The sequence below is a fragment of the Zosterops lateralis genome (assembly GCF_965231275.1).
Source record: "Zosterops lateralis genome assembly, chromosome: 1".
Classification (NCBI taxonomy): Eukaryota; Metazoa; Chordata; class Aves; order Passeriformes; family Zosteropidae; genus Zosterops; species Zosterops lateralis.
The window spans coordinates 71533177-71546321 of record NC_139762.1 but is presented as its reverse complement, the minus strand read 5'-3'; the positions used below and the strand labels follow the sequence as shown (position 1 = coordinate 71546321).

The window sequence follows — 13145 nt, the reverse complement described above, 5'->3', positions numbered from 1 at the left end:
ATTGAAGAAACACCACTGCCCCTCTGCCTCATTACATTAAGGAAGAAACACTTTATACCACTTTAGCCAGCTTTCACCAAACAAGAGCTACTCAATTTTCAAGCACAGTTGTGCCTTGCTTCACTTTCTTTTGAGGAAGAATTATGGGATTTTTGAAATACTGTAGTCTGGCGCATTAATGTGCTAAAAAATATCAGAAAGGATGCTGTTTATCTACGAAACAGACAATGTTTTTCTGCTGGGAAAAATGTCAATAAAACTGAAAAAAACCCAACTCTATTTTGTAACAATGGCAGTGCCTCTCTCTCAATGTTTCAAAGAAGGAATTCTACACTAATACTGACTTTGGACACATGTGGGTTCAAATAAGCACTTAGTATAGTTCATCAGTAGAGCAGTATAGCAAGTACGATACCAACATCACAATTTTTGCATAAGAATGAAAAGAGAAACAGTAGAAATGCAGGATTTAAAGACTTCTATGCATGTGACCATTTGTGAACTAATTTTATCTAAGCATTTCTATTATCGACATGACATGTATTTTTTCAAAATAAAGGTGTGTTCTGAGGGCATTAAAATCTGAGGACTGTCACAATTAATTCGCAAAAAGGATTGTGTATGATTAGGGAAAATGAGTGTATAGCATGGAGAGAAGCATGAAAAACAAGCACACAAAGTAGATGATATATAATTTACAGAATAAATGATGTTACAGATTTCTGCAGGTCACTAATGACAGAACAGCAGAAAATACAAACTGGTGAACATTACAAGATCAAAAAGATTAACCAATGGCAAGACTTTCTGTTTAAGTAAAAGACCGTGAAATTCCTGAGAACTGAAAACAGAGCTGGAAGGTAATCACAGAATCATTTAGATTGGAAAAGACCCATAAGATGATTGAGTCCAATTGCTAAAGTAACACTGAAAACTCAACCAACTAAACCATGTACCAATGATCTTTATAAACACCTTCAGGGATGGTCACTTCACCACTTTCCTGGACAACCTGCTACAATACTTGATCACCTTATCTGCAAAGAAATTACTCCTAATATCCAATCTTAAGCCCCCTTGGTACAACTTGAGGCTATTTCCTTTTGTCCTGTCACTTGCTTCCTGGGAGAATACACCATCTCCCACCTGACTCCTTTCAGGCAGTTACAGAGAGTGATAAGGTCTCCCTTGAGCCTCCTTTTTTCCAGCTCCCCCAGCTCCCTCAGTCACTCCTCATCAGACTTGTGCTCCAGACCCTTCACCATCTGTTGCCCTTCTCTGGACACACTCCAGCACCTCAGTGTCTGCCTTGTACAGTGAAAAGCCCAGAACTGGACACAGAATTCAAGGTGCAGCCTCACCACTGCCACCAGTACAGTGGACAATCACTGCCCTGCTCCTGCTGGCCACACAACTGCTGATATGGGCCAGAATGTCATTGGCCTTCTTGGCCACCTGGGTACACGTTGGCTCATGTTCAGCTGGCTGTTGACTAGGAACTTCTCCCTGGTCCTCTTCTCTCAGATGAAATAACCAGTTAAAAGCAAGAAGACTCCCTGGATCTCCAAATGGCAGAGAAATATAAAACCACTCCAAGCAGAGTAAGGGAGTGTAGGTGAAGTTTTTTTTTGCTACCATGTCACTCATTTAGAGGTTTTTTTGGGGTAATTTGTATGAACATCCCTTTTAACTCCATACAAACTGTACATGTGTGTTTTCTGTGTGTTCCCTCATGGAAAGAATTAACTGAAAACCACCAAAACAACCAAACCTGAAACTGCTTCACAGGACATCTCTGTTTCCCTGCCTCTATACTTCCCTGTACTATACAGAAAGAGTCTCCTCCAGCAACATTTAACATTCTTTACACCAATACACGTGTCCCTGCATTTGAGGGCTGAAATACCAAGTTTCAGACTTTTAACAGCTGTGGTGCAGTGAACAAAGAATTAACAAATCCCTGGGAGCACATAGGAAGACTTTAATTTGACTCTTGAAGTTATATTGATAAAATGCTGCTTTCCTGGCACTAACTACCTGATTGATTGATTGACTCAATCAACGTTCATCATCTTGGACTATGGCTATTCAATGTTTCTGATGTTTTATGTATTTATCTCTTTAGAGGAGATGTTTTTAAAATATGTATGATTTTAAATAGTTTGCATGTCCTTCTCTTGCTGCAGCTAGCACAGCAAGGCAGAGACTCTTTCAAGTGTCCTCAGATAATGGCATCATCCCCCAGGACAGCAGGTGCTCCTGACCTGAACCTACTAAGGGGAAGCAGGTGAGCTGAAATATTTTGGAATGCATGAAATGCTGAACACTCTACACTGGTGCTGAGGGCTCACCAGCAATAATGGTGTGGATGGAGAGAGGGAACAGAGGTGGAGTCTTCTCAGCATGGCCAGATCCCGCCACACTGTGTATTAAGTGCTGCCCAGCTCAGTGGCCAAGTACCGCATTTGATATACTGGGTAACTTCAAGTGAGCCTGTCAGAATTCAGACATTTTACACATTTTTTGAACATTCCACTCACCATTTTTCCTCCCCTTTCAAGCAGCTCATTGCCAAGAGAGCAAAGACGAGTGTCATTAAGGCTACATGGAACTCAGAGCAAGTATAAGCTATCATCAGTGACTTAAAAAGAGTTTCAATCTTCTAAACTACAATGCTTTTAAAAGCAGTAATTTTAAATCACTGCACTTGAGCTCTGCCCCCAGAGCTGATTTATGCATATTTAGTTTTAGTGTTCTTTAATCTGGGAAAAAGCATGTAGCAACAGCAGCAATCTTTCATTTTACAGACACGCAGTTGCCTATTCTTGGCCTCTCAAAGAAATCAAATCCAAGGACTTCCATACCAGAACTGGCTGATTTAGATACTACAGCTGCAGATGGGCACAAAAATTGTGAAATAGCTTTATTTTTATCATTCTTTAATTCTATAGTGTTTTGCTGTCCTTCAACAAAATGAAACATCACTATCCAAGACATTAGGAGATGAATCACAAAAGATATTATGAATAACACAGAACAGTTTCAAAGTGCCTGAACTGGAAATTTACACTGTTTACTTAAGCTATAAAAATAGACACAGTTCACAACAAAAAAATTAGGAAAGGGCTGTAATTTTCCTCAGCTACGTGAGGAGATACTGTGCCACTATTCTCCTTCTACTTCAGAAGCAATAGTAGAATCACAAGAAATGTTTCAGACAGAAGAAAAGCAATTTTAGTTACTAGCATTTCTCTCACTGTAGAATTTCCTCCTTTGATCTGACCAGACTTCTAAGATTAGAACAGAATTTCTACCTATACCCTTGCCTAGCAATCCCCCTAATTTATACTTCACATTGTTAAGCTAATATTAAGTTGCAGGCATTTAACTCTTAAATAACATCTCCAAAACAACAGCTAAAAAATAATGCAAGTATATGTCTAGTGTAATTATTTGGCTGTTATAACTACTTGAATTTTACTAATACAAAATTAAATAAAAATTGCACTTATTTTTATCGTATCACAAAGCTGGTGGCTGTCAACTGCTTTAAAATAGGATCTGACAGAGATATGTTCCTTGGAGATGTCATGCATATGAAACAGAGCATCTGAAAGGTATCTTTCCACTGAGGCTCGTGTTTTAATCCAGAACACAAGAAGTTAGTTGTGGTGGAGTTTTAGGGTTTTTTTACTTTCTTTCAAGTAAAAAGATATTTCTTCATGTCTTACTGTAAAACTTGGGATGTTTTTAAAAGCTACCTAAATAGAAAAAGATATTAAAGTATCTAAAACCAATCCAGTTGATGGATTAAGAGTTCCATACTAGACTCAATATTTGGCAAACCTCCAGCCTCATATTAGCCATTCCTAACCTCTCTCCCTTGCACTAATCAACCCCTGGCAGAACATTTTAAATTACCTTTTTTGTGTGTATAGAGGGGGTGGACAGAACACTAGAATAGTTCCCTAGATCAACAGATATTACTGAGGTATTCATTTCCATTTGGTTCTTCAGCCTAGAACAAACCCTTGCAAAGGTAAACGGCAGCTATCAAGAAAATACATCTTCCTGTTCAGTACCTGGCAGACGTCAGAGCGTATCCCCGTTTTCCAGAATCCCTGGCTGCTCAACTCCACAGTCACTTCACGTCTCATTGTGTTCTTCTGACGGATTTTCTGCAGTGCTTCCTAAGCAGGGAGAGAACAGAGCTCCTGTGAAGAACTTGCTACAACAAAGCACAGCAAGGCATGCACCAGCACGTTCGCAATACCCATGTAAGGTTCAGTTTTGGTGAGCAGTTTCTAAGGCTGGTACAGATCTGGTAATGCCCAGCCACAGAGTGGCAGATGTGTTGGAATACAGAGTAGACAGAGGATTTTGGTAGACCAAGGACAAAACAGAGGTGACTAGATTTATTTTTTTTTACTGCAAATGACAAAACAAACCAGTCCAACTCATACATCCAAGATGATACAAAAGTAAGAAAGGTAAAGTCCTTCAAATGAAAGCACTTTCTATACCAGGTGTACAAAAGAACCTCTTCATTCATGTCCACCACTGTAAGCACTCCTGGTTTGAACATTCAGGAGGAGCAAAACAGGCTTTGCTTTGTCACCTTGGCTACTTTGCAACAGTTTTTGTCCAGCGATGTCACTATGCCCAGTCAGGGAAAAGGGTCAGCCTTCACCTGTCCTGGAGACTATGCTAATTGAAATCTACTAATTTTATTTCAATAATTTTTTTTTTTAATATGTTTTACCTTGACCACTGGCTATTAGGTGGTGTGCAAACAATTTGTCTCTAGAAACCATGAAAGGGTCAGAATCATTAAAAGATTTTGACAGTAGCATTAAAAAAATATATTTGCTGTAAAAAAGAAAGGAAAGAATAAACCAGATAAAACAAATCAGCCCTGGATTAGAATCTCTTGGTTCCAATACTATAAAACCCTGGGGTGTGCAAGCTCCCCACACAGCATGAACTAACTAACCATAAAGACTCCCTTCAGTGCTCTTCCTTCTTCAGAACACAAAGCTCTTCAAAGCTGCAACTTATCCTACCTCTCCTCCACCTTTCCATTACAGGGTGCTTGCTCAAAGCTGTCTCTTCCCAGCTTCCAGTTTGAAGCCTGTGAGCATATCTGGGCAGGAACAGGCTCTGTTTTCTGATTTGCAGAGACTCACTGAGTAGCTCCAGCAGGGGCATCTGTCCAGACACAGATTCATCAAACCTCAGACACCTCAATATAAAAAGGTGTCTAGGGTAGGATGCTAGTTAGCCCTGGCTCCTTTTATATTCAATGAAGGGGATAAATGGCTTCAAAAATGCATTTCTCCCTCCACTGACTTCAAAGTGAGCCTTCAGGTCCTAATTTATGCACCTGCTGTAAATGCTCAAAGTCAGGTTAGAGGAACAAAGCCCCAGGCATGACCTTGTCACAAATAATATCATTGTACAACCTCACAGTGGTGGATGACTGATGGCAGAGGGAACAGAGATGCTGCCAGCACTGCACCCCTTGTGCATTGTCGAAGGAGCGTCATTAAGTGTTTTCTGAGAAAGGTGCTGCAGTGTTTGCCAGACCTGGCTGTATTTCAGTCTGACTGGCTCAGAAACACTACATAATATATGATTCATAATCTTTAAAAGCCATGTACCAGTCGGGTACAGTCCTGCAGCTCCTTCTGAGTTACTGATACCTTCACTGGCAAATATATAGATTATCCTCACATAAGGTTTCTGCTCCAGCCGTGTATGCCTCCCTCTTGGCAAACTACTTGTAAAACTTGCTATCCTAGATAATACAGTCTAGAAAAAAAAAAAAAATCAGCAGTGCACACCAAGTGCTAAGTAACAAAGGAATGTTTTATCTCCTGGAGCAAAATATCATCACCCCCTTACAAACAACCCACTACAATTTTACAAATAAGCCATCCATTATCTCCTAATGAAATTATGTCCACAAAACAATGATATTCTACTTTCTGTGAGTAGTTGTGGCAAACAAAATCATCTCCTGTAAGGACAAATCTTTTTTTACTTAAAATTGTGGCACAGTTCAGTCACAACATTGTGAGGGTTTTGGTTTTTTTTTCATTTACAAGCAAAGGAGCCTTATTTAATATCAGCATAAATAAAATGTTTACTAACGCTCTTGTTCACACAATAGCATACTATGCTTTGTAACAACGAAAATAATCAGGTGCAATGTCATATGTATCAAACACTTATTGCAACCAAAAGTAATTCCAAAAGTGTAATTTCTGAGACTTCCCCAATAAACTGGGGAAGTCTCAGGAATCACACTCCACGATTCTCATGGGTCCTTCCCAGCTCAGGGTAGTCTATAATTTTATGAATAATTAGTGTTTCTAATCAATAAATAAAAATACAACACCACTTAATTAAATACCATCCTGTACTCGAGAAGTTAATTTCTTCTCTCTGTAGTCTTTACATAGGTTGTCAAATTAAGAGTGCCTGATAGACAGGCATCAGACAAATTCAAAGCTTCAGCCCAAGGGTTTATAGAAATAGACAGGTTAGTTTAGGCTATATTTAGGAGTCTTTGTTTTTCTGCTTTTAATTCCCAATTGGTTGAGCATTTGCACTTAGGAAATGCTTATTGCTTACCACTTTGTGGGGAAAAAAACAGGAAGAGAAAAATATCTTGTCTATCATACAACAAGCAGATGATTTCAAGTCAAAGATCCTAAGCAATGTCACTATACCACCTAATAAATTACGGTTTCTGCACACAAGTGTGGCAGTTTTTATCTCAGAAAAGAAAATTATGTTTAAAATTATGAGCCAGTTAAAAGTACATTACGAAATAAAAAGTCCTTCTCTATGCTAATTTTTGAAACCATTAATGGCAATAGCTATAAAGAAGTTATGGTTCCATAACAGTAATTTCTATAATTGGGTAGAAAACTTGCAGCAGTCTGACAGCTGAAAAAAGAAAAAAAAAAACAACCCTCATTCAATAACAAGCATAGATAAAAATAAAATCTGTGTTAAGAGTCTGGAAAGAAAATCTTTGTAAAGGATTTCCATTGTTTCCATAAACAGGGCAGTCAAAGGGCTTTATTCCATCCTGAATTATAATGCTCAATTATCAGTCATAGGAAGACCCAGAATACCTCTCTTTGTGATAACTTCTGTTTATCAGCCTGTTTGACTTTGGGACTATTAGCCAGTAGGTGACGCAGCTTCACATAACTCTTCCACAGCTTTTGGTATCTGAAGGACAAAACCAGAAAACAAGTATTTTGGTCAATGAACAGAACTCTCTCCCTGTTTGTCATTAGGAACACACCAGCTGCTAATAAAGCAGACAATGTACACAAAGAATGTCTACAAACACCTCTTTGCTACAGAAATACAATAATCTCAAAGCATTTTCTGAGAGATAAAAGAGCCTGGGCAGCTGCTCCAGCAGGGTGGCTCAAGCAGCAGAGAGGAGGCATCAGTGTGCAGAGTGAAGTAAAGAACAGCAAAGACTGGGGCAGACCCAAGGTCTGCCCAATACCCACCCATCCTCTCCAAAGGGCCACCTCTGCATGCCAAGAAGACTTGCCTGCTCCTAAACTCAATTCAGGCAGGTGAAAACTTCTCCATACAATTTACCTATCACTCACTGCAAAGGAGTAGCACTCTTCCCCAGGAAGTGTCTGTCCTTACACCGGCTCAAACATTTCCATGAAGCACATGAGGAAGAGCTCTACAAGCCACATGCAACAAGACATTCTGTGAAAAGTGAAATGAAAGCTTTGTTCCCTATGGATTTGTGCTGAATGGAAAGACCAATTCAAGTTATTTCTGTGATTGGCACATATTTAAGTTTTCTGGTTTTCTCCAACCATCTAGCTTTTACTTATTTCGGTGGTGTCTAATTTCACATGAACCCCAATTACATTTTCACTGGTGGGAGTCCCTCAGGGATCTAGCACAAACTTTCACCAAATTTGTAAGAACTTATTCCATTTGAAGACAAGCTCCCACTACTATATTCAGCTGAAATTGACCAACAGGTTCAAAAGTTACAAAGTGAGGAGAAACAAAGAGAATTGTGAGAGGGACTCTGTGTCCTCAGGAAAGAATGCTACCTTCAAAATGTAACCTCTGTATTCAGCACAGTTCATAAATCAGACTTTGAATAGGAAGCAGGGAATTCGAGGCCAGAGGAAAGAAGTCTACCCAAGTTAGTTTTTGCTTGTGTTTACATCATAAAAGAAGATCCTCCCCAGCAATAACTTAGAGCAGTGGTTTTATTAGGAAGTTTTCATGTTAGTGGCTTAGCAGTCAATGAAGCAGCAGCTCTTTTACTATTTCATAATCTTCCCGGCATCTCACATTCACAGACACTTAAATCTTTTCTTATTGGCATTCTTTCCCTAGCTATTTCTCTGCAGCATTCCTGAATGTATACTCTCAGTCTCTGGAGATACTGATATTTTTTCAGTCTACAAACACATCTGAAATGGTCAATCCATAGATTTTTCTCATGCTCCATTCACCGCCCTTTTGCAAACTGCAGAATAGCACATCTATTTTTGACAAGTCACCATCAAAAAAAAAAAAAAAAAGTTAATGAACAAATCAACCAAAACAAAAAGAAAAAATGCCTTGAGGAAGTTTCAACCCAAAAACAAGAACCTCCTTAATCTGTGATCTACAATATACGTTTTTCTACAAGTATTGATAAAGGTGAAACAAGCTTCGCTATTACAATTAAGTTTGAGAATTAATAAACACATTACCATTACAAAAAATTCAGTATTAGAACATCACAAAGAAAAGACACATTAGAGGAAAATCTCTTCTGGGCACACATACACCAGACTTAAGCCTGACATTTATGACAGCACCACAGACGTTCTTCACAAAAAATGCTTTGTTACTTTGATAAAACAAAACATACCTATGTTATGCAAGCAGCTCCAAGGTTAAAACCCAAAACAAAAAACAAACTTACAAGTGAATTTTAAAGAGAGAAGGAAGAAAAAAAAAAAAAGCATGGGAAGAATATTTTTTGTGTCTTTATAATATTTTCCATGAAAAGTACTAGAACTTCACAAATACTAATAGATGCAGCATCAAAATAGATATAATCCTTATATTTTTGAGTCTAATTTCTACTTCCTTTTGATGGATAAGAAAACTAAAAGATAAAGAGATATGTTTTAAAGAAAAATAATGATCAAAGCAAAAACCCCCAGTTTTATTATCTGGATTAGCACTTAATATTCCCACTTCCTGCCATGTTGGATTTAAAATTTTCAGCAAGCACTTGCAAAAGAATATAACTGTCATACATGCACATGAGTGTTTGGGCCTCAAAACTGCAGATCTGTCAAGCATTTTGCATATAAATCATCCTCTCTTTCTACATTTTTGCTGTTAGTATTGTTGGTATTACTGTTTGTTTTCTTGTCTCATTGCTGTGCCCAGTAAATCAATCTCTCTATCTGTGACCTCTGCCTTTTTGTGTCTCTCAGTGGAAGGGGAAGGGAGTGGCTTGTGGTTCTCTTATTAGTGGCAGTACTAAACTGGTGAATACCATTCCTAAACAACTGCACAGAGGAAAAAGGCCACCTTAACTACACATGCACCAGAGACAGGTTTTATACTGTCACCATGCAGAAAGCAGATGTCCCAATCACTGGAAGAATTCCCTGAAATAGTTAGAGGTTAAGAAAAGAAATGGGAACAAAATCCAATCATCACTTTTGCATCCCTTCATCAGTCCACAGTGAAACAGTATTTCTTGCTCTGCCTTAAGTCCTGATTGCCTCTCCACTTCTTCTCTACATTCCTCCCAATCTCTATCAGGTTATAAAAAGCACAGAAAAGTAGCAGAGTGCAAGAGCTCCCAAGCTAGGAAACACTATGTAGACATGATACTTCAAAGCACAGAAAGAGATGATTAAGTAGGATATGGCAGTAGGCAAGAAACAAATATCACAAAGTAATCAAACAGAAAATGGCTATATTATTCCTTATTAGACATGAGACATGAAGAACATCTAATTCAACAATCAAGCAGTAGCTCTGAAATAAAAATAATTACTTTTGCATATGATGCACAATAGTGCTGGCTAAGTGATTACCTGAAATTTTCTCCCTGTCAGAGCATAAAAAGATTCAAACAGTGATTTGAGAAATTTAAAAACATCCATTCAGGGCTGTTTAGCAAAATGACCTAAATATATCCTCTAGCTCAGAAGTCTATATGCTGCAGACATTAGAAAGCTTGGGTAACTATTTCTCCCTCTCTGCCTTCCTGTTACACTATTCTCTGAAAATCTACCACTGGCCTCTAAGAGAAGTAACATGGAGCTTGAGGAACCACCTTTTGCTGGACCCAGAAGAGCTGTTGTCAGGTTAAGAAGTTTCATACTGCATATGCACACGTTTACTCCAGCAGATCCTGAATTATTCCAGGGCAAAACTTATTCCTTTTATTTTCTAATTTGCAGGCGTTTGTGTCCAACGTCATAAGCGCTAAGCTTTATATTGGACTCAACTAAGCACATAACCAAGCCCTATTTAACGAACAAATGACAACAGTAATGAGTTCCTGAACAAAAGAAAGAAAGAAAAGCATCTTACTGAGGATCTCCAGCATAACTGAGTTGAGCAGGTCGTATCCCAAAGTGCACAATAATAGGGAAAGTAATTACATCAGGATTGAATTGTTCACGGTCTAGTTGATCAATACGAACTGAGCTGGGTTTCTAGGAGAAAAAAACAAAATACAACTAAATTGACAACAGTTCCATGGAAAATTTACTGCCTCAAGCCCACACGATCCAGGAAACACGAAGCAACAACATTCCAAACTTAGTAAGAAACACATTAAACTAATCATTAATACTACTATAAACAATTGGCAACAACAATAAGAGAAACAAAGTTAACTGATCTAACACTCAAAGAAAAAAAAACCAAAAAGGCCTTTTAATTTTAATTTTAAACATCTGGAAATTTACTTTGACTATTTCCAAGAACTTAAAACAACTTTCTCTGGTCAAGCATCACACCAGAAATAATAATTAAGATTAGCATTCTGGCATCCAAGAACCCACATGCCTGAGCAGTTTAGTAAGATCAGGTTACCTCTCTAATTTTAGTTCATGATTTCCCAAAGCAAGTGAAGGCATTATTAGATCCATTCCATCATACTGACTAAACTGCATCAAAAAAAAAAAAATCTGTCACGCTACTCTCAGAAAAGGCTCCTAGGCTGATGTGTACAAGGAAGAATACAGTCTTGTATAATGAGGAGACTTTTGCCCTTTTTACAGTTCAAAACAGAAGTTCTTTTTATTGTTAAAAAGGACAGTGCAAAAGAAGGCAACTTCTGCTTCAGCTCTATAAACACTGAGAGTAAGTAATTGCACATCACTGTAGCAGACATGCTGCTCACAGAGCTTTTGATCACTTGCCCAGCATATTTAAAAACTCAGCTGAAGGTGCACAGTTTGTCTCCAAGTAAACGACTTCTCCATTACCTGTCAAGTTGCTTTGTAACGTGCCTGCTTATTCTCCACTTTGCAATCAGCTGGATGAGGCCAATATATTTTGCTTGTCTTAGGTTTCAGAAAAAGGGCATTACTTCTAGTTACCTGCATTTCAGAACTTCTCATTTAGCACTGTAAAGATGCACTCAAAGATGAGTTTCAGTGTTATAGAAACAGCTCCCACCATTCTCTTCACAAAACAATAAAAACTGTGTCAAGAACAAAGCTTTTACCCTTCAAACCACCTTGGTAGAATTGCTCACAGGAATAATTTTCTGCACGGATAAGCAAAGCCAATTCTATATATGGCCACAATTTCAATCTATTCTAGAAAAACAAAAACTTACTTAAAAGCTTGGCTTTCAGATACAGAAATATTTTTCCAAGAGAAAAATGCTTATCAGCTTCCCTTTGGACAAGATGACTGAACATAAAGTTACATCTCCCCAGCCAAAAAAATAAAAGGAAAAAATATTTAGGTTAGTTAAGAGTTAATTAAATTAGTTGAATTTTTTTAATTAGTTAGTTAAAGCTGCTGGTTTCACACACACACACACAAAAAAAAAAAAAAAAGGGAGAAAGGTCTTCCCCACAGCACCTTCTATAAAAAAGGATTAGAACAAAAAAAAAAGCCCTAAAGAAAAAAATGGGCAAGATTTGTAGCAGACAAAATGCTGTTCCCTAAACAAGAGCTTAAAGTACTGATTTTTAAGGATTAAGTTAATTTTTGGGGAGTTGTTTTTCATTTTTGGGGAGATTGCACAAAACCAGCTTGAGAAGTCTTTTATCTTCTCATAAGTTGTTTGTTGGTTCTCCCCACTCTTAATATTAAATTGAGGAACTTCTTCCATCTCTGTATCTCTTAAAAAAACAGCCTTGATACACCACTCCTCTGAGGTCAGCAAAATTATATATTAATCAGAATATTAAACAATAATTGTACTCAATATACCAATTATAATCAATACATTAAAAAAATACAGACACATTTTAGATACTTAAACAGAGGCAATGAGATACTCAAAAGTGTAAAAAGGACATCTTTCACTATTCATATAGCAGGATCTGTGTTAGATGTGTGACCTCAGGGCCACTCAAAACCAGACTGCTCTTCATTTCCATGACACTGCCTTGCATTTTGTCACTCAGTTACACAGCTGTTCACAGATGGCTGATAGCAACCAGGACAAAAGAACCTGTCCAAGACTTCATCACAACAGCTCCCTCACTGACAGTTATGCGAGGGGTGTAGCTGGGTTATGCTTTTTTATTTCATCATGAACACCAGCCTCCTCTCCAGTGCCCTTTCTGAAGGTTAAACGAACAAACAGCAACATACAGAAACATTGAGTGTAAATTACGCACCAGCAGACGGGATGCAAGCAAATTAGATGTTATTCTTCCACAGCTTTATCCCAATGCTCTTTTAAAAGTGCTCTGATAGACTATCCAATAATCACAACCTTGCCTTTAAAGTCACACCAAAACTAAAAAAAAAATCTAACACAATAGAGGCTTGTGATTTTTGTCTCTTACTCCAAATTTCATCAACCAAGGCTCTGCTGACACTAGAACACAACATGAAATAGCATGCAGATGTAGTACAGAAGTATGTTA

At 38.0% G+C, this 13145-nt stretch overlaps 1 protein-coding gene across 2 annotated transcripts in view; it reads right to left on the bottom strand.

Annotated features, from left to right (window-relative positions):
• DROSHA (drosha ribonuclease III) overlaps positions 1–13145 on the bottom strand; it is a 73838-nt gene that overhangs the window by 33015 nt on the left and 27678 nt on the right. For both annotated transcript variants that reach the window (XM_083862635.1, XM_083862636.1), the window contains 3 exons: positions 10618–10742; positions 7146–7245; positions 4083–4190 (listed from right to left, as the gene is read on the bottom strand). In XM_083862635.1, coding sequence (XP_083718761.1) covers positions 4083–4190; positions 7146–7245; positions 10618–10742 — 333 coding nt within the window. The remainder of the gene's footprint in view (positions 1–4082; positions 4191–7145; positions 7246–10617; positions 10743–13145) is intronic.